At 50.3% G+C, this 22056-nt stretch overlaps 1 protein-coding gene across 2 annotated transcripts; it reads right to left on the bottom strand.

Annotated features, from left to right (window-relative positions):
• Nucleotides 1-58: 58 nt before the first annotated feature.
• LOC129177231 (SRC kinase signaling inhibitor 1-like) lies at nucleotides 59-21225 on the bottom strand. 2 transcript variants are annotated; one of them, XM_054768124.1, is made up of 19 exons: nucleotides 20269-20534; nucleotides 14918-15219; nucleotides 11619-11645; nucleotides 9120-9321; nucleotides 8915-9044; nucleotides 8684-8855; nucleotides 7736-8580; nucleotides 7585-7674; nucleotides 7471-7511; nucleotides 7209-7232; nucleotides 6653-6816; nucleotides 6405-6580; nucleotides 6219-6337; nucleotides 5991-6138; nucleotides 5651-5930; nucleotides 5311-5584; nucleotides 5100-5242; nucleotides 4885-5034; nucleotides 59-4811 (listed from the first exon to the last, which is right to left on the bottom strand). In XM_054768124.1, exons 1-19 carry the CDS (start codon nucleotides 20363-20365, stop codon nucleotides 4653-4655), a joined length of 3543 nt encoding a protein of 1180 aa, XP_054624099.1. In that variant the 5' UTR covers nucleotides 20366-20534; the 3' UTR covers nucleotides 59-4652. The 2 variants fall into 2 exon arrangements, with proteins under 2 accessions (XP_054624099.1, XP_054624100.1); XM_054768125.1 differs by lacking the exon at nucleotides 20269-20534 and adding an exon at nucleotides 21057-21225 and having other exon boundaries at nucleotides 5651-6138; nucleotides 11619-11648.
• Nucleotides 21226-22056: the final 831 nt, after the last annotated feature.

Below are 22056 nucleotides of genomic sequence, written 5' to 3'. Positions count from 1 at the left end.
CGGCGTCAAACCAGTTTGCACGTTCGCACCTGCATGCACAAAAAACGCCAGGCAACGATTTCAGACGAGGTTGCGACCTCTGTGGAGAGGTGCGGTGTGACTTTAATTGTCAGCAAACACAAGAAAAAGTACAAAAACACAAGAAGTACAAAAAGTAACACGCGGTTCTTGCAGAGCAGTCAGCTCCAACCCACACGGCGATCATCCATCACACAAACACAAAGAAGTTTGATTGACACTTTGACACGTCATAGAAAAGTACATGTCATCTATCATACACGCAATTCTTCATAATGATTGACAAGATTATTATTCCTATTATTGTTATTATTATTATTGAGTAGAGTCAGCGTGCACATGTACACAGTTTGCATGCCACTGTTATAGCTTATGAAATATATTATTATATAACTTAGTTTTCTTTGACAACAAGTTGACATCAACTCCATGGACGCTAGAAGATGATCAGTGATTGGTTCACATCCAGGTGATTGATAGATGGTGGCCAGAAAAAATAAAACATCTCTAAATCAGAAAAATAATAATTTACACGGGTTACATGTGTATAAAAATAGAAAACAATTGTATAAAACATAGATGACATTTGTCTTTGTACATCTTTTCATCTACATATTCTATTTTTATCAGTTGACATCACCCATGTCTTCCCACGTTTTGATGTCACCTATGATGTCACCTACGGCGTCATCCGTGTCACCTATGATGTTGGTGTCACATATGACGTCACCTACGGCGTCAACCGTGTCATCGATGACGTTGGTATAACCTATGACGTCACATACGTCGTCATCCGTGTCACCTATGACGCTGGTGTCACCTATGACGTCACCTACGGCGTCATCCGTGTCACCTATGATGCCACCTATGGTGTCACCTATGATGTCACCTACGGCATCATCCGTGTCACCTATGATGTCACCTATAGTGACACCTATGATGTCACCTACGGCATCATCCGTGTCACCTATGATGCCACCTATGGTGTCACCTATGTTGTCACCTACGGCGTCATCCATGTCACCTATGATGCCACCTATGGTGTCACCTAAGATGTCACCTACAGCGTCATCCGTGTCACCTATGATGTTGGTGTCACCTATGATGTCACCTACAGCGTCAACCGTGTCATCAATGACGTTGGTATAAGCTATGACGTCACCTACAGCGTCATCTGTGTCACCTATGATGCCACCTATGGTGTCACCTATGATGTCACCTACGGCATCATCTGTGTCACCTATGATGCCACCTATGGTGTCACCTATGATGTCACCTACGGCGTCATCCGTGTCACCTATGACGCCACCTATGATGTCACCTACAGCGTCATCCGTGTCACCTATGATGCCACCTATGATGTCACCTACAGCGTCATTCGTGTCAACTATGATGCCACCTATGATGTCACCTACGGCGTCATCCGTGTCACCTATGATGCCACCTATGGTGTCACGTATGATGTCACCTATGACGCCACCTATGGTGTCACCTATGATGTCACCTACAGCGTCATCCATGTCACCTATGACGCCACCTATGGTGACACCTATGATGTCACCTACAGCGTCATCCGTGTCACCTATGACGCCACCTATGGTGACACCTATGATGTCACCTACGGCGTCATCCGTGTCACCTATGACGCCACCTATGGTGACACCTATGATGTCACCTACGGCGTCATCCGTGTCACCTATGACGCCACCTATGGTGACACCTATGATGTCACCTACGGCGTCATCCGTGTCACCTATGATGCCACCTATAGTGTCATCTATGGGGTCGTCTATGATGTTTACCTATGATATCATCTATGATGTTACCTGTGATGTCACGTGTGGTGTCATATATGATGTCACCTACAAGCCCACCTTTGGTGTCGGCTATTGTGTCATCTACTGTATAGCGTCACCTATGATGGCATCACCTACGATGTCTGCTAGGATGTCGTCTATAGTGTATAATTGATATCTATGGTGTCACCTATAATGTCATCTGTGTCATCATCTATGGTGTCAACTATGGTGACAATGATGTCACCTATGATGTCACCTATGACGCCACCTATGGTGTCCCCTATATCATATATTGTGTAGCCTATGAGGTCACTAGGTGACTAGGTGTCAATGATGTCACCTATGACACCACCTACGGTGTCACCTATGATGTCGACTATGGTAACAAGGTGACTATGATGTCACCTATGACGCCACCTATAGTGTCACCTATGATGTCAGCTATGGTGACTAGGTGACTATAATGTCACCTATGACGCCACCTATAGTGTCACCTATGATGTCAGCTATGTTGACTAGGTGACTATGATGTCACCTATGACGCCAACTACAGTGTCACCTATGACGCCACCTATAGTGTCACCTATGTTGTCAGCTATGTTGACTAGGTGACTATGATGTCACCTATGACGCCACCTACAGTGTCACCTATGACGCCACCTACAGTGTCACCTATGACGCCACCTATAGTGTCACCTATGATGTCAGCTATGGTGACTAGGTGACTATAATGTCACCTATGACGCCACCTATAGTGTCACCTATGACGCCACCTATAGTGTCACCTATGTTGTCAGCTATGTTGACTAGGTGACTATGATGTCACCTATGACGCCACCTACAGTGTCACCTATGACGCCACCTACAGTGTCACCTATGATGTCAGCTATGATGACAAGGTAACTATGATGTCACCTATGACGCCACCTACAGTGTCACCTATGATGTCAGCTATGGTGACGAGGTGACTATGATCTCACCTATGACGCCACCTACAGTGTCACCTATGATGTCAGCTATGGTGACTAGGTGACTATGATCTCACCTATGACGCCACCTACAGTGTCACCTATGATGTCAGCTATGGTGACAAGAGACTATGATGTCACCTATGACGCCACCTACAGTGTCACCTATGATGTCAGCTATGGTGACTAGGTGACTATGATGTCACCTATGACGCCACCTACAGTGTCACCTATGATGTCAGCTATGGTGACTAGGTGACTATGATGTCACCTATGACGCCACCTACAGTGTCACCTATGAGGTCACCTATGATGTCGACTATGGTGACAAGGTGACTATGATGTCACCTATGACGCCACCTACAGTGTCACCTATGATGTCAGCTATGGTGACTAGGTGACTATGATGTCACCTATGACGCCACCTACAGTGTCACCTATGAGGTCACCTATGATGTCGACTATGGTGACAAGGTGACTATGATGTCACCTATGATGCCACACTATAGTGTCATCTATGATGTCAGCTATGGTGACTAGGTGACTATGATGTCACCTATGACGCCACCTACAGTGTCACCTATGAGGTCACCTATGATGTCGACTATGGTGACAAGGTGACTATGATGTCACCTATGATGCCACCTACAGTGTCATCTATGATGTCAGCTATGGTGACTAGGTGACTATGATGTCACCTATGACGCCACCTACAGTGTCATCTATGATGTCAGCTATGGTGACTAGGTGACTATGATGTCACCTATGACGCCACCTACAGTGTCACCTAGGATGTCGACTATGGTGACAAGATGACTATGATGTCACCTATGACGCCACCTACAGTGTCACCTATGATGTCACCTATGGTGACTAGGTGACTATTATGTCACCTATGACGCCACCTAGTGTCACCTATGAGGTCACCTATGATGTCACCTATGGTGACCAGGTGACTAAGATGTCACCCATGATGTCACCTATGATGTCACCTATGGTGACTATGATGTTACCCATGATGTCAGCTAAGGTGACTATGATATCACCCATGATGTCACCTACGATGTCACCTATGGTGACTAGGTGGCTATGATGTCACCTATGATGTCAGCTAAGGTGACTATGATGTCACCTATGATGTCGCCTATGGTGACGAGGTGACAATGATCACCTATGGTGTCAACTATGTCATCTATGATGTCATCTATGACATCCCCTATGATGTCACATGACCTGATGATGATGTTACTACAAATGATTTTCCATGAAGCCACAAAGGAATTCTCATGCAAATGTTTTGCTATTCCGTCCGTGAATGTAAACGTTCCCGCCACGCACATGAGCGTGCCAAGTGGAGGGCGGCCATGTCGGTGCCCGAGAGCCAAGCTGATCCAGAGTCAGTCTCCAAAGATGTTTACGTGTACAATGAATTTGTTTCTTTGTGCTTATCAGTCATTCCACAGTGGAGGCTCGGCTCAGCAGGTCAGGTCCGCTTGGAACGTGTGCAGGCACAGATAAGACGAGTGGAGCTTAGCCTTCAAGCTTGAACATGTCATGATTGCCACAAGGGGGCGGCAACAACATGCTACACCAAACAGAGACTTAAACTAGGGGATGGGGGTCCTCTACTTTGAAGATGAAGTTAATTCCTGCTAGCATGAGCGCTAACAGACAACAACAATCATTAGCATGAAGAGTCATGTGATGTTTCTGAAGGTTATTGCACGATGACGAACCAACGTTAGCATGAAGCTAATTTCCGCACAACAAAAAGAAGCTACGTTAGCTCCACAAATTCAAACATCGAGAAGCAGAGACAGCGCCCCCACCTGCTTTCATGTGCTGCTACACTTTGTGGGCGGAGCTTCTAGAAGTGGAATACCTGCTGCTGCCCTCCCTGGACTACTTTGACTTCCTCTTTGGACCTGCGGCCCACGTTCCTCTCCTGGTTACCTTGCTCCAGGTGTTTAAGGCGAGCTGCAACCGTTGGACCTTTGAGCGGCCCCGAGGTGCTGCTGCTGCCACTCTGTGGGGGCGGGACCAATGACTGTGTGTGCATTGCCATAGCAACAGTTTGATCAGAAAAGAGAGCGACATACCTCCTGCTCAGCGACAATCTTCTCTTCGTCGTCCTCATTCTGACGTCCTGATGGCGACATGACGGGCGGCGTGGAGGCCGGTCGGGGGTTGTCAGAGGGGGTCCGCCTCAGCTTGACGAGAGCTTTTGGCAGCTCGCCGTCCTCGTCCATCTTTGAATGCAAAATGAAGACCAGCGCGTCATGAGGTCAACCAACACGCAAACCCTTGAGCTCACCTTACGACTCTTGCTGGTCACCAAGGTGTCGCCCACGCGGACCGCTGTCAGTCCTAGGGCCGACGGGAAACTTCGACGAGGCGGCGGAGGTGGCGGAGACTTGGAAGGCTTCTCACTGCGGCACCTGACCACGCCGAGGTCCACTGGCAATGCAAAAAGTTGGCAGCGTGAGTCAGCTGACACATCCTTTGGTGCACACGTCACAACTCACCAGAGCCTCGATGAGAGCCCGCCCCCTCCAGGCTGTTGAGCTTCTGGGCCGCCAGCTGCACTTTGCCAGGTGTCTGCTCGCCAGCGGCAGCGATAGGCACGGTGAGCTGTGGCTTGGGCGGCACGGCCGGCTTGTTGATGGTCCTGGTGGCAAAGTCCAGGTCGGGAATGGCCTTCATCAGCTCGGCCTGCGTCTCCTCCAGCAGGCGGTTGATGTCCTGAGCGCTGAACTGAGTCAAACTAGCACGCTTCTCCTCCCAGTCACGCTCCGCCGCCTGAGAAACACACATGCGTGGTCTTCATTGTAATCATCATCATCTCATGACGCTCATGCGACTCACCAGCCTGACCTCGGCCGACACACATTTATCAGCCGGGCGCCGACTCTGCAACTCATCCGTGGCTCGACCTCTGAAAGTCACCGGGAGCGCATTGTCCAGCTCGGGGGCGGGACCGGGGCCGGGCATCCAATCGGCCAGGCCTGCATCTGCGCCAAGGTCAGCAAGGCTAAGCGGCGGACTGTCAATGATGTCACTGTCAATGATGTCGACGTCCTCCGACCTCTTCTGCGACGGGCCGGACGTGTCTTCCGGGTCCTTCCGGGCGCCCTCGCTGACTTGTCTGCAGGACAGACGTGAGAAGACACGAGCACAGAGAACAGCAAGTGTGTGATTAGCGTACCTGCGCAGCGCGCTGAGCGTGTCGCTGACGCTGTTGCAGCGTTTGAGCAACGCTTCCAGACGATGAGGTTCCTCTTTCAGGAACTTGACCGCCTCCACCTCCACGCGCAGGACCACCCGCATCCGACTCTGCAGGCCCGGGAACTGGTCTGCAGCGAGCGATGGATAAAGACACACATGATGTACGTGCGTGCAGACACTGGACCTTTGACCTTGAAGAGAGACTCACTCTTGAGCTGGCTGAGCGTCTCACCCAGGACGCTCAGCTCCTGACTCCTCTGCTCCACGTCGCGCTCGCTCACCAGGCCACGCCTCCTCTGCAGATCCTCCACCCACTTCTCAAGGTCGCTGTGAAGGATGCTACCGGTCAACAGTGAGTAGTGGCAGCATGCAGGGCGTCAAGTCGCGGACTCACTGCAGCTTCTGGATCAGCATCTCCTCCTGGTTCAGGTACTTGAGACGCTCCTCCTCCACCAGGAGGCGCTGTCTCTGCAGGGGGTCTTCTTGTGGGGGTGAGGCCTCCAGCATCATGACGCTTAGCTCCACCTCGGTTTGCCTCAGCAGAGCCACCACAGAGTCCCGGTTCTCCAGCTGGAACACCAAGAGAGCATCACAGGTGTCAGTTCTATCGGCGCGCCCGCTCCATGCGTCACGTGCACACACCTGCATGCTGCGCAGCTGTGAGAGCTGCGTGCGCAGAGCGTTGGTGCTCTGCTGCAGGCCCTGCAGGTGGTGCTGCATCTGTACACGGGACACCGCCACCGGCTGGTGGGCACCCAAAGGCGAGGGCGGTGGCATCAAGGCCAATGGCGCTGACGGCGTTACGGCTGCGGGAGACAGACGTCATTCTCATGTCCTCAAAGACACGTGCACGTTACAAAGGCTTCATGCACGTAAAAGCTGCAGCAGCCGATGAAGACGGGACGAAGCAACTTGTTAACACGCTCCTGTTAATGTCTTTCATTCAGGTTAAAGTTAAAACTAAACGGTTCATGATTGACACACAGTGCGCCCTCTAGTGGAGACAAAAAAACCTCATTAGTCAGCTATTTTTCTTTGGCTTTTTTTGGTCATTCTAAAGTCAATTAAAGCAAGCTGGTCACCAGTTTAGCATTCATATCTTCACCTTCTGACTCAAACATGTAAGAGCAACACACATACACACACACACACACACAGGACTAACAGATTAGTGAAGAACTTCAGAATGTATATCTACCTTTCTTTATTTTAGCAGGTCCAGCTAGAACAAGAAGCATGAGCAGCAGTTACAAGCTAGCAAGCAGTTACAAGCAAGCAGCGGTTAGCAGTTACAAGCTAGCAAGCAGTTAGCAGATACAAACTAGCAGCGGCTAGCAGTTACAAGTTCGCAAGCAGTTAGCAGTTCCAAGCTAGCAGCTCAAAAGGCGTCTCAGGACGTAAGCGAGAGCAACAAGATGGCACGGTGACATACGTTACTATTTTTGGACAGGAGTACTTACGGTCGGTTCCTGAGCCGTCGCTGGCTGACTCCATTTTGTCCCTGTCAGGAGGAGAATCACATGACATGAAAAAGCAGTCAGGATGAGGGGCTTGGTGGCCACATAATCTCTTACGGGCTCTCGGCGTCCGGCGCCCTGCTGAGTACGCGCTGCAGCAGGCCGGTCAGGCTGGCGATCTGCTTCTCCATGACCTCCATGCGCTCCCTGCACACTCTCAAGGTTACGTGTTTGACATCAAAGGTCATTCGTAAAGACACCACCTCACCTGGTTTCCGTCTCGTTGCCGAGGAGAGGCGACGCGAAGCCTCTGGCCCCGCCCCCGTCTCCCGCCGCCATCAGGCAGAGCTGCTCAGAGGTCAGACCCAGCCCCGACCCTTGACCTCTGCTTTTGGGACTGTCCCCGCACAGCGAGGACGTCACCGAGTCCCGGCGTAGACCGGGTCTGCCAGGCGAGCCGCGAGTGGGGAGGGTGCTGGCGTAGGAGTCTCGCATGTCGGGAATCTTCTGAGGGGAGGAGGGGGGGGGCACGCGCAGGCCCACGGCCAACACGGACGCCGCATAGGCGTCATTGTAAAGCGGGCCGCCCGGTCTGTAGAGAGCGGCGCTCTCCATCAGCTCTCCTTGCAACGCGGCGGCCGAGTAGGACGTCAACGAACGCACGGACCCACCCCCTCCTCGTCGGTACAGGGAGCCGTACGGGTCGCTCCTGACAGCAAGAGGCGAGTGCGGCGCACTGGCAAGACTCATGCGATTGGTCTCCACGGCCAGAGAGTAGGGGTCGGCGTAGATGCCCCCTCCCCCGCGTTCATCAGCACGCAGCAGCACCACGCTTCTGGACCCACCCACCTCGTCATCCGGCTTGACATCACGGCGCTCCAAGATGGCGCTGGAGGTTGGGCAGAAGGCCGGCTGGCTGTGGTGGGGGGAGGAGTGAGGTTGGTGGGGAGGCCCGGCGTACGAGGAGGGCCGCCCGCCACTGTAGAGGAGGCGTGCACGCGACGGGGAGCCATGAGGAGGTGAGGATGAGGCGGAGGAATGCTGGGAGGACATGGGAGCACTGCCGAGGCGGCGAGAGGGGGGAGAGTCCTGGGGGGCGTATGCCATCTCCCTCTGTGAGGATCCACAAGAAACACCCAGGGTTAGGAAACGCACACGTTGAAAGGACGATGACATCCTAGCCTAGACAACACGTTTTAGGTGACAAAAGACTCACCCGCAGGTCTCCGTTGGCCAGGTGGGGGTTCTGGTGCCCAGGGAAGGTTCCGTAAACGGGTTCTTTGCAGTAAATTTTGATGACGCACCGGTCCTGAACGTCTCGCGGGTCCTCCAGCTCGTAGAAGACGTTCCGAGTCTCGTCTTTGATCAGCAGAGCAGTGGTGGGTGACCTGGACGGGAAGAGCAAGGAGCAGAAGGAACATTGCCTCGGGAGGCGCTGGTGGCTTACCTGAGCGCGGCCATGGTGAGCCTCTGAGGGAACACGTGCACGATGAGCGCCCTCAGAGTGTCCAGGCTGCTCAGCTCATGAGTCAGGTGCACCCTGCGCGTCTCCTCCCCCAGTTGCAGGAACAGGATCCCTGCGAGGAGGCAAGGTGTGCTTCCTTGTCATCCAGAAGGGTCTGGCAGAGGTCAAAGTTCAAAAAGGTGCTGACCTGGCGCCCGCAGCTTGGCCTGGCTGGACGAGCGGGCCAGCGGCAGGCTCTGACGGAGCCGGTTCATCCGGTTAAAACCCACAGGAACGTCGGACTCGGACATGGCCTCCAGATGTTCTGCTGATGCGAAGGAAACCCTCCCGGCCTGATCCACCAGAACCGGCTGTGTCGGGCTAAGTCGGGTCACGCGTGGCGTGCGACTCTGTGATGCAAGGAAGCACTGATGATGATGATGACGATGATGTTGTTGTTGAGGACAAACAAGATGGAGGTTGATGAGCCCCTGAACAGAACCAGAACCTTCTAAAGTTTGGACCCACTGATCCTTTTCTGTCCTTTCTTCTCCTTCCATGCTGAAGCACCAAAGCAGCCGTGCAATCGGGCCAGCAAGGAAAATGGGTCACGTGCGCAGCGACACTTGGATGGCGCCGGTCCAACTTGAGAATAACGATTTTCCACCAAGCTTGATATCAGCAGCCGACCAGCAGATGAGACTAAATCCTTCATCCAGCTCGCTGGGACCACGGAGGCCGGGTCGAGTCCTTCCACAAGCTTCCAGAACAAAAGTTCTTCACTAACGCCGTGCACATGCACGTGCACATCGTTTCTGTCAATCAATTCCACGCTCAGAACACACAAGTCCCTGGCCGGGAACGCTGGCTGATGCTATGGCGACGCTCCCACGCGCCAGGAAAACCCGACAAAGCTGCTGAAATAATGATGGTGGACACACGTGCACGCACGCACACACACACACACACACACACACACACACAGCAGAGGCACAAAATGGAGAAGAAATCCTGCTGCAAGAGTGTGCACAAGAGTGCACGGTGTGAGTGTTCGTGCGTGTGTGGGTGTGTGTGTGAAAAGGATGTGTCTGGTCAGAGGAGGGAATGCGTTCGCTAACGGCGTACGCACTGCACACACACACACATACACACACACAGCAAGGTCTTGTGTGGGCGGCAACTTGTGCACTTTGTGTACATTGTGTGTGTTTTTCATTGTTTCATCTCGCCTGCACAGTCAAAATGACGCAGATGTCAAGTCAGCACTTTTTACTCACATCTATTCAGTGTACACACTAGAATATATCGCATGTGTACACATTATACTGTAGATACAGTATATATACTTTTATGGACAGAATTTCTAGGCGCAGCCACGGTGTCTAGGGGGTCCAGGTTGGGGGGATAAGGATCTGGGCTCTGCTAGTTGCAGATGATGCGGTCCCAATGGCCACAACGTTTACTGGGGCGGTTTGCAGCTGAATGTGAAGGTTCTGAGATGAGACCTCGCACCTCCAGATCTGAGGCCATGGTTATCAGTCGGAACAGGGTGGATTGCACCCTTCGCGTTGGGAGTGAGGTCTTGCCCCAGGTGGAGGGGTTCAAGTGTCTCGGGGTCGTGTTCACGAGTGAGCGAAGGCTGGACAGGCGGATCGGCGCAGGGTCTGCAGTAATGCGGCCGCTGTAGCGGACCGTCGTGGTGAAGAGAGAGCTGAGCCAGTCATGAGCTTTAGGACGTGACCGAAAGAACGAGATCGCGGATACGAGCGGCCAAAATTAGTGGCTGAACTCACCCTAAGAAGGTGAGGAGCTCGGTCGTATGGGAGGGGCTCAGAGTACAGCCACTGCTCCTTCACATCGAGAGGAGCTAGTTGAGGTGGCTCGGGCATCTAGTCCGGATTCCTCCTGGACGCCTCCCTGGTGAGGTGTTCCGGGAATGCCCAGCCGGGAGGACGCCCCAGGGCAGACCTGGGACACGCTGGATCATGTCTCACAGCTGGCCTGGGAACGCCTTGGTGTCCTCCCGGTGGAGCTGGAGGAGGTGGCTGGAGACTGGGAAGTCTGGACTTCCGTATGCGACCCGGACCCGGATAAGCAGAAGACAAAGACCAGCAGGACGTCCCTTTGACATGAGATCCAGATCCTGACCTGAAAGGGGTCCACAAGCAAGTCTTTCGATGGTGCAAACAGGTTCAGCACATTTATGATGAATTCCATTCAGCATGATTTTGTTCTTGCGTTGAGTTGCTGAGCGTTTGGATGCGCCTTTGGTGCAGGAAGAGAGGAGAGGAATCCGCTTGCATAGCAAAAGTAAAAACAGACAATGAAACATGAGGCCACCTTCCTATTGGTGGGAAAAACTCCACATCCACCAATCAAAGAGTTACACGCCATTTGGTTGCTGGGGGAGTTGGGGAAGGGTAAGTAAACACTGCCACCATGTGGACAATGACGTGGTTTTTAATTCTACATTTGATATTTGCATTCCAACTAATAGAAGAAGAGTTCCATGAAGTAATATTGTTAGACAAAATCACATCACATTGAAAAATCCAATCCCCGGGCCAGACTTTGAACACCCCAGCGCTGAGGGGTGCATGATTAAGACCATCACCATGGCAACAGCAAAAGCGCATTTACAGTTTGGCACTGTGATGAAAATGATGAGGATGATGAACACATGACGAGGACAAAGAGAGATGCTGACCTTGAAGCTCCAGTAGTTACTTTGCTGCTGCTGAGGACGACAAGAAGAAACAACAAGATTTCAATCAGACCTCAGTCACTGAATGAATGCATGAGTGACTGAGTGAATGCATCAGTGAGTGAAAGGACGAACGACCCAAGTGAATGACTGAATGAATGAATAAATACATGGACAAGTGAGTGAACAAGTTAGTGAGTGAGTGGATGAATGAATGCATGAGTGAACAAACAAACGAGCGAGTGAATGAATGAATAAGTGAATAAATGAACGAACAATTGAGTGAACAAGTTAGTGAGCGAGTGAATAAGTGAGTGGATGAATAAGTGAATGAGTGAATGAACGGGTGACTGGAGCGAGCGAATAAATTAATGAGTGATAATAGAATTACTAAATGAGTCAATGAATGAGTGAGTGGATGACTGAGTGAACGAATGAATAAGTGAGTGAGTGAATTAATGAATTGATGAATGAATGGCTGAGTAAATGAGAGAGTGAGTGAGCGAGTGAACAAATGAATGAATAAGTGACTGTGTGAGTGAGAGAATAAATGAATGAATGAGTGAGTGAGTGAATGAATACATGAATGAATGAGTGAGTGAGCGAATAAATTAATGAGTGAGAATACAATGAATAGATCAGTGAATGAATGAGTGCATGACTGAGTGAATAAATGAATACATGAATGAATGACTGAATAAATGAGTAGGTGAGTGAGTGAGTCAGTGAGTGAGTGAGTGTGTGAGTGACTGTGTGAGTGAGGAGCTAAATGAATGAGTGGGTGAGTATATATAGCAGCCACTGAAAAATCTCCCCCAGCAAATTTACATGTTATAGACCCTGTGTATAGCAGTCACCTGTCCAACGCGGCCAGCAGCCACCCATTTTGTCTCCCTTGGTCAATATCTGACTGCATATAGCAGCCAAATTACCAACTCAAGTAGAAGCCGTTATGTGTAGACTTTAATTACTGAGTCCTAGCTCAGTCACAATCATTCACAAGATCCACACAAACTGTCAGTTGTTCCACATAAAAAAGCCGTCTACTTCTGAGCTTGCTATTTCCTGGTCAAACATGTAACTTTAAAGAGCATTTGCACCAAAACATTACCACAAAGTAGGCTGGGAACAGGACGTGCTCCCAGCGACGCTACAATAAAAAAAAAACATATGCTAGCATGCATGCGGCAGCGGGAGCAAAACTGAGTTCGGTTGTACTTAACTTAAGTATTTTATCAGTTATCAGTTATTATTAAGCCTCTAGCTTCCTTTTAGTAAGTAAAAACCTTGGCTATGATTGCACTACATTGTCATGTAGACCTACAAAGTACACTTGGAAGAACAAGAGGTGAATAAATGTATTGCAACTGATGAGGGGTTGGATTAAATAAGCTTTGCTCCTTCCTACTCCTTTTTGGACATGCAAAATTGTGAATTGGACTATGTGATGTGCTACTGTTTGACTCAGGATTAAAACCATGAACCATGATAATAACAAGCCTAGTAGTGCTGTACAACTTTTATCAGCAATCTGCAGTGCCATCTACTGGTCAACATTATTATTATTATTTTTTTCCCTTTTTTCCTCTACTGGTCAACATTCAAACTGGACACCAACCTGTCTATAGAGGCCACCTGTCTATAGCGGCCACTTTTGCAGACTCCCTCTAGTGGCCGCTATAGACAAGTTTGACTGTATATATATATATATATGAATGAATGAGTGACTGAATGAATGAGTGAGTGAGTGAGTGACTGAATGAAAACATGCATGGATTAGTGAGTGGGTGAGTAAATGAGCAAATCAGTGAGTGAGTGGACAATTGAGTGCATGAATGACTTAGTGAGTGAATACATGAATGAATGACTAAATTAGTGTGTAGGTGACTGATTAAATAAATGAATGAGTGGGTGAATGAAAGCACAAATGAATAAGTGAGTCAATGAATGAAGGAATAAGTGAGTGAGTAAATGACCAAGTGAATATGAGTGAGTGAATGGGTGAATGAATGAATAAGTGAGTTAGTGAAGGAGCAAGTGAATGAATGCATGAATGAATAAGTGAGTGATGAATGAGTGAATGAATGAATGCATGAATAAGTGAGTGAGCGAATGAATGAATGAATGGATGTACCTATTCAAGGAGGAAGGTTCCTGCTTTGATGTACGCGCGCACACACACACACACACACACACACACACACGCTTACTTGTCAATGCATATGCTATACCAATGGTTGGCCAGGAGGAGGTTCATATCAGTGTGAATGACTTTCGTGGTCAGTTCCATTGTTAAACGTGCATGTACGTGCACAACAGGAAGTGAAATCGTTCCCACCGCAGCAGACAGGCTAAGCAATTAAGTAGTGTACAATGTCACGTTACCATGGCGATGGCGATGCTGCCACAAGCCAAGCAGCCATCTTTGTACACACCCTTCTTTTTCTGCGGCCAAACATGCGCGCACACATGCAGCGAACAACATTTACACGCGCGCAGGTCTGTGCTCTGCCAGGCGGGCATACGTGATGTCACATCACCGCGGCAACACACACACCTGCCCCACCCCCTACCCCCTCCTACACCTCCCCACACACACACACACACACAGTCCTTGACTGTCCGTGCACGCCGCAGAAGAAGCGATGGCACCGCCGCAGAGGAGCGTCTCCTCTGAGGATGAAGGACGAGTGGAGACGGTTACCGTGGTTACTCAGCGAGCATCTTGGCACTGCCTCCCTCTTCCTCCTCTCTCTCTCCATGTTGGCACTGCAGCTTGTCGTGTTTCCCGCGCCCTCAGGATGTGCTGGAGTTCCTCACCGCTGTAACGCGGCGGCGCCTCGGAGGCGCTCGGCATCCTGTCCCCCCTCCCCCGCCCTCCTCGTCCTCCTCTCTCTCTCAGCTGTCTGTCACTGTCTCTCAACCCTCCCTCCTCTTCTCCCCCCTCCGTATGATATCACCTAGCTGCCTTATAAGGGAAATGCTGGGTTACCATGCCAACAATGGAATACTTCATCCTGTTAGCATACTAGCTTAACATGAGGTTCGCTTTCAGCAGCCGCCACACCGAAACTGCAAACAGGCAGTTCGGTCTCAGCACGGCCGTGTGTGTGACTGCAGGCGGCGTCGAGCAGGTACAGAACACTCAAGTGTGCAAGCAGGCTGAGACGCCATCATTAACGTTATTGCACGACATTCATTGTTAACAATTATCCTCTTGCAGGCCTGATGGGCGGGGCCAGACATTGAAGCCACTCCCACCAGAGCTGTCAATCAATAGTGTAGTCAACATGAGACAGTACCTGGCGTCCTCTTGTGGCACCCCCTAGTGACAAGCTGCCGGGGCTGCTGGTCAACTTGTTCTTCTGGAGGTCCATCAGGGCGTCACGCTGGCGCTCGATGTCGGCCTTGTGGATGCTGTTCAGGGCCTCAAGGCTTTTGGCCGCCACCGTGTTGTGGCGGCGGTCCAGCGAAGACGATGTGAAGCCCCCGTTGGAGGTATCGTTGATCCGCCGGGCCCTGATGCCGCCGGCCAGCGTGTGGTAGTCCCGCGGGAATTCGGCATCACTGGCAGAGATCATCGGAGCCTTTCTCTTCTCTCGACCTGCACAGGGGGCGAGGGGGCGGAGTCAAAGACAAAGTCATACGCACTGAAGCGTGCAGCCAATCAGAGCTGCGCGTGATCCTCTACCTTAGGTTAGCCTCTCCGAGCACTGGGGGACACTTAACCACTCAATCACAGTTCAGGTGTTACACATGCACACATATAAAGGTGTCAGCACGTCATGTGATTCATGTTCCATCTTGAGAGCAAACAGTGAGTGACTGATGCTCATGGTGACTTCAGAGGGTGGGGTCGCATCTCAAAGCCCACTCAAGGCCCTTGTTGTGTGTGTGTGTGTGTGTGTGTGTGTGTGTGAGACAGACACCATTACTTAGTTTTATGGCTTCATCTGGCCAACGTGCAATCATCCGCACACTTCCTCGGCGGGAGGAGGAAGACACTGGCGCAGCGTGATGTGTGAAAGCATACGAGTGCCCTTGAACTCATCACCAGAGCGGACTGTTGGACATTTCCAGACAGGAAAAAAGAACCACAAGTGACAAATCCATCATGTTGCATTCATGCTGTGTCTGCATATCCAAAGTCACTTCATGATGAGCTCATTGTATCATCATCCAAAGATCATCCACTTACTAAGTATTGCTGCACTGCACGCAACCATCCGGAGATAAAGGGTTAACTGGGTTTGTTGCTTTAAGTCCCCACTGAAGGCCCAGGTACCAAATGCACTGCACGCCACTGCTAAAAAGTACAAAGAGTAGATAGTATGTATCGTAAACACTGCTGTTAAAGTAGTGACGAAGTAGATGAACACTTCTAGACCCTCTGGTACTTCCAGTTTGTTTGATGTTTGGTCTCCTAGCAACCAAAGGACTTTAACAAGCACAGCCAACACTCATCAGAACTAACTGATGACCATTTTGGAGGCGATGGTGTGAGCAAAGAATACGGCCTGGCTCTGAATGGACCTGTACGGCCAGACGCTGAACCAGCAAGTTTTGATCAGGCGGCGCCTGATTGGAGGAGATGATGAGGGAACATTTGGGGTCCTGATTAGGGGATATTTGGGTCCTGATGGATGCTGATGATGGAACATTTGGTTCCTGATGGGTCCTGAAGAGAGGACGTTTGGGAACTGATGAGGGGACATTTGGGGGTTGAGCGGAGGTTTGGGGTCCTGATGAGGGACATTTGGGGGTTGAGGGGAGGTTTGGGGTTCTGATGGGTCCTGATAAGGGGACATTTGGGTCCTGATGAGGGAACGTTTGGGGTCCTGATGGGTCCTGATGAGGGGTCGTTTTGAGGTCCTGATGGGTCCTGATGAGGGGGTATTTCGGTCCTGATGAGTGGATATTTGGGTCCTAATGAGGGGCCGTTTTGGGTCCTCATGAGGGGGCATTTGGGGTCCTGATGAGGGGGTATATCGGTCCTGATGAGTGGATATTTGAGTCCTAATGAGGGGCCGTTTTGGGTCCTCATGAGGGGGCATTTGGGATCCTGATGAGGGGACGTTTGGAGTCCTGATGAGGGGACATTTGGAGTCCTGATGAGGGGACGTATGGGGTCCTGATGAGGGGACGTATGGGGTCCTGATGAGGGGACATTTGGGTCCCTAATGAGGGAAGGTTTTGGGTCCTGATAAGGGGACGTTTGGGGTCCTGAAGGGTCGTGATGAGGGGTCGTTTGGAAGTCCTGATGAGGGGACGTTTGGAGTCCTGATGAGGGGAAGTTTGGGGTCCTGATGAGGGGACATTTGGAGTCCTGATGAGGGGACGTATGGGGTCCTGATGAGGGACATTTGGGTCCTGATGAGGGAAGGTTTTGGGTCCTGATGAGGGGACGTTTTGGGTCCTCATGAGGGGACATTTGGGGTCCTGATGAGGGGAAGTTTGGGGATCCGATGGGCCTGATGAGGGAATGTTTGGGTCCTGACAAGGTATCGTTTGAGGTCCTGATGGGTCCTGATGGGTCCTGATGGGTCCTGATGAGGGGATATCTGGGGTCCTGATGAGGGGGTATTTTGGTCCTGATGAGTGGATATTTGGGTCCTATTGAGGGGAAGTTTTGGTTCCTCATGAGGGGACATTTGGGGACCTAATGACAGAAAGCTTGGGGTCCTGATTGGGTTTGATGAGGGGACGTTTGGGTCCTGATGAGGGACTTTTGGGGTCCTGATAAGGGGACAATTGGGTCCTGATGAAGGGACTTTTGATCCTGATGAGGTGGATATTTGGGTCCTGATGGGTTTCGATGAGGGTGTGTTTGAGTCCTGATGTGGGGACTTTTGGGGTCCTGACAAAGGGATGTTTGCGGTCCTGATGAGAGAAGGTTTGTGTCTTAATGAGGGGATGCTTGGGGTCCTGATTTAGGAACATTTGGGTCCTGATGGGCCCTGTTGAGGGGACGGTTGAGGTCCTAATGAGGGAGTGTTTCTGCATGTCAAGGCCCGTCAGGGTTGGCGACCTTTCCGCTGACCCTCCACAACAATCTAGTCAGGTCAGCGTGTCCCATTGACTGAGTGTCTTCTTCCGGTGAGGATGAGACGCAATAGTGCCCCTCTCATCCGCTGTGGTGTTGAGAAGAACACTTCACTTTTCTTCTCATCTATCTGCACACACACACACACACACACACACACACACACACACACAAGACCGCCACACCAACACATACACACACACACACACACACACACACATCAATGGTGCAGTCAAAGGACTTTTCAGGAGACAATCCAAACCAGCATGAGACAATCAAAGAGGAGGAAGTTCTAGAATCATCTCAAGAAGTAGAGCAGAAGTCTCCAACCCATCACTCGTGAGATACTAGTCAATCTTTGGGACTTTGCCGGTTGATCGTGAGAACATTTTGAAAAAAATATCCCGAAGAGTAACCAACAGGTACGCATTTTGTCCATTGAACACGGCCGTATGCCTCGCTGCTATCCAGGCAGCAACCTGAAAGCCAAAGCAAGGAGCCCAGTCCGGAAAAACACAGGCGGAGTTACACTACCCCCGCGCTAGCAAAAAGGTCGAGCGAGAGAAGGAGGGAGTGATAGAGTGCAGCAGCGATGTGCCTGCGCAGACAACAGCAATTATTGCACGTTAATAAGGCTCAAAGTGTGCCTTTGCTACCACCAAGTTAAGGCACAAATATAACTCCATAGACATGCACCTCCAAAAAAAGTCTTTGAGCCGAGAGGACGACGCTCGTTAAGGGCTGACTGTTGTAGTGCAATGACCAGCCCCTCTCTCCTCAATCTGCATCGCTGCTCCACGACACTGAGCCAACAAGCCAAACAGTTGTGTTGCTCATGGAGCTGACGCCACAAGTCCAACCCGAACCAAGAGCCACAAAAGTAGGGTATAGCGGGGTATAGCGGTGCCCAAAGTGCGGCTCCGCCCGTGGCTCATTTGTCATTGCATCACTGCAGAAACCAAATCAAATTTTTAAAAAAAGCAAAAATTAGAAATGAGAAAAAGCTGAAATGTTGAAACCAGCAACCAATAATAACACAAAGCATATATTGTATGTCTCTCTCTCTATGTATATTATACGTATATACACACATATATACCTGTATATATATATATATATATACACATACATACATATATACACATACATATATATATATATATATATATATATATATATATATATATATATATATATATATATATATATATATATATATATATATATATACACACAGTATATACACTGCTCAAAAAAATTAGAGGAACACTTCGAAAACACATCAGATCTAAACTGGGGGAAAAATTATGTTGAATATGTTTCCTGATAATAAGTGGGTGATGTATTAGTAACAAAATGATGCCACATAGTTTGATAGAAATGAAAATGATCACCCTACAGAGGGGGGAAATCAAAGACACCCCAAAAATGAAAGTAAAAAAATGATGCAGCACACTGGTCCATTTTGCTAAAATGTCATTGTAGCAACTCAAAATGATTCTCAGTAGTTTGTGTGGCCCCCACGTGCTTGTACGCATGCCTGACAACGTGGGGGCATGCTCCTAATGAGACTACGGATGGTGTCCTGGGGGATCTCCTCCCAGATCTGGACCAGGGCATCACTGCGGTACCTGGACGCATGGAGGAGATTCCAGGAGACAGGTAGTTACTCCAGGAGAGCTGGACAGGGCCGTAGAAGGTCCTTCAACCCTCAGCAGGATCGGTATCTGCTCCTTTGTGCAAGGAGGAACAGGATGAGCACTGCCAGAGCCCTACAAAATGACCTCCAGCAGGCCACTGGTGTGAATGTTTCTGACCAAACAATCAGAAACAGGCTCCATGAGGGTGGCCTGAGGGCCCGACGTCCTGTAGTGGGCCCTGTGCTCACTGCCCAGCACCGTAGAGCTCGATTGGCATTTGCCATAGACCACCAGAATTGGCAACTACACCACTGGTGCCCTGTGCTCTTCCCTGATGAGAGCAAGTTCAACCTGAGCACATGCGACAGACGTGAAAGGGTCTGGAGATGCCGTGGAGAACGTTATGCTGCCTGCAGCATCATTCAGCATGACCGGTTTGGTGGTGGGTCAGTGATGGTCTGGGGAGGCATATCCCTGGAAGGACGCACAGACCTCTACAGGTTAGATAACGGCACCCTGACTGCTATTAGGTATCGGGATGAAATCCTTGGACCCATTGTCAGAACCTACGCTGGTGCAGTGGGACCTGGGTTCCTCCTGGTCCACGACAATGCCCGACCTCATGTGGCTAGTGTATGCAGGTAGTTCCTGGAGGATGAAGGAATTGATACCATTGACTGGCCCCCACGTTCACCTGACCTAAACCCAATAGAACACCTCTGGGACATTATGTTTAGGTCCATCCGGCGCCGCCAGGTTGCTCTTCAGACTGTCCAGGAGCTCATTGATGCCCTGGTCCATATATATATATATATATATATATATATATATGTTTTGGGGGGGGGGTAGATCTTGCGCAGGTTCACGGCCAAGACCAGGGATCTTGGTCTCGAAAAGGTTGGTGACCACTGAAGTAGAGAGAGTCCGGATAAAAGAACATCTTTCTGAACATTCTAACAGGTCCACTTACTGCTCTGCTGTGAACGTGACCTTCCATGTGCTGTGAACGTGACCTTCCATGGTGTGTCTTCAAACGGATCTAGCCCAGTTGAGTTGTAGCTGCTCATTGAAATACCTCCTCCGCGGTTCTGAGAGGGTTCTAGTCGCAAAGTTGGGATTCAGAAGCCTGTGTGAACCTTCTCCTCACCCACACATCCATGACGCCGCTCAGTAGACCAGGCCAGAACCACAAAATGTCCAGAAGACAAGTCTAGGACATCACACAGACAAAAGTGAGCGAGTGCCATTAACTCTGACCTTCACATGACACCACACGTCCTTCAAGGTGCCTCAAGGTCATCCTTTGCTGGCCAATACATTAGGGACACCTCTACATCCTCTCATATACACACACACACACAGCCAACTCTCATCTTCAAAAATCTGTCTCCTTCTCTAGATCCGTGCGCGTGCACGTCTGCGGCACGAAAAACACACACTCACTCACACAGACGGGCTGAAGAGGCTCCCTTTACCTTCATCAGTACTACCAGTACTACTGCAGTACTGCTTTGAGTGCTACTTACAGCAGCGTCGTTCAGACTCGCACACGTGACCACGCGGGTCCCATGTTGGTGGTCATGTGACCCACGGCCGCCAGCGTGGGATCAGAGCGCCGACATCCGCATGCAGACGCGGGACAAACGCGCGTTTCCATCGCACGCCGCGCGGAAAGCCGCAGACGCGCGTGCACGCGAGCGTGCGCACTGAGGTAAAGAGCAGCAGGAAGTTGGAAATACCTGAGCTACCTGTACCTGCCTGGGAAGGAGGAATTGCCCATCCCGAGTCCTCTTCGTCTCGCCTCACGACGTCTGCACGTCACCCTCGGCTTCCCGCCATGACTGCTCGGGTGCACGTGAGCGTGGTCCGCTCGTCTGAGCGCCGCCACTCAATAATAAACTCATCCCCTCCCTCTCAACCCCATCCTCCTGCGGCGCCTCTTAAAGGGCCAGCGCCCCCGTTTCAGTCTCTCAGCACCAGCAGGACGGACGGAGATAAGTGTGTGTGTGTGTGTGTGTGTGTGCGTGCAGGGTTAGAGTAAGTGAGAAGCTCAAAGAGGACTGAAGGAAGACACGTGACACACATACACACAGGGATAGGTTCTATGCTTACCTCTGACCATAATGAGGACAAGCCAAATACAAAGTAGATTGATAGATGGATTTGAAAAGCTGCGCATTTCTATGTGGCACAAACATCGCTAAAAAAAAACCAAAGAAAAGTGCAAAGAATGAAATTACAAACTGGGCTCATACAAAATAAATAAATATATATCTCAGCTGCCTCGGCGGGGTACACCCTGGACTGGTCGCCAGCCAATCGCAGGGCACACATAAACAAACAATCATTCACACTCATGGACAATTTAGAGTCACCAATTAACCTAATATGCATGTGGGAGGAAACAGGAGTACCCGGAGAAAACCCACGCATGCACGGGGAGAACATGCACACTCCACACAGAAATGCCCAAGAGAGAATCAAACCCAGGTCTTCCCGATCTCCAGGCTGTTACTGTATTGGCCAACATGCTAACCACTAGACCACCGTGCAGCCCCAGTAGTAATATTAAACGAGGATAATTAATGAAAAAAACAATAATAAAAGTGATACGTAATGATAAATGTTATTTACCTTTGAAGAGGAGTGGTCGAGCATACGTCGTTGTGGTGGAGTTGGAGGAGGAGTTATTGAAAAAAAGGACAAATCGTCATCGTCGTTAGACTCTTCTAAAAGAGGTAGTGTTCTGTGGGTGGTG

The sequence above is a fragment of the Dunckerocampus dactyliophorus genome, chromosome 2 (assembly GCF_027744805.1).
Source record: "Dunckerocampus dactyliophorus isolate RoL2022-P2 chromosome 2, RoL_Ddac_1.1, whole genome shotgun sequence".
In the NCBI taxonomy this organism is placed as follows: domain Eukaryota; kingdom Metazoa; phylum Chordata; class Actinopteri; order Syngnathiformes; family Syngnathidae; genus Dunckerocampus; species Dunckerocampus dactyliophorus.
Note: the sequence above shows the minus strand (reverse complement) of the source record. Positions and strands in the feature narration are given on the sequence as shown.

Excerpts from the sequence above, each read along its gene's own strand:
- LOC129177231 (XM_054768124.1), bottom strand. The coding sequence starts at position 20,365 with ATGAGCAGCTACAACTCAACTGGGCTAGATCCGTTTGAAGACACACCA. Across the intron at positions 7,675-7,735 it reads GGCAACGAGACGGAAACCAG|GGAGCGCATGGAGGTCATGG; the intron begins GTGAGGTGGTGT and ends GAGAGTGTGCAG. Across the intron at positions 6,338-6,404 it reads ATGCTGATCCAGAAGCTGCA|CGACCTTGAGAAGTGGGTGG; the intron begins GTGAGTCCGCGA and ends CATCCTTCACAG.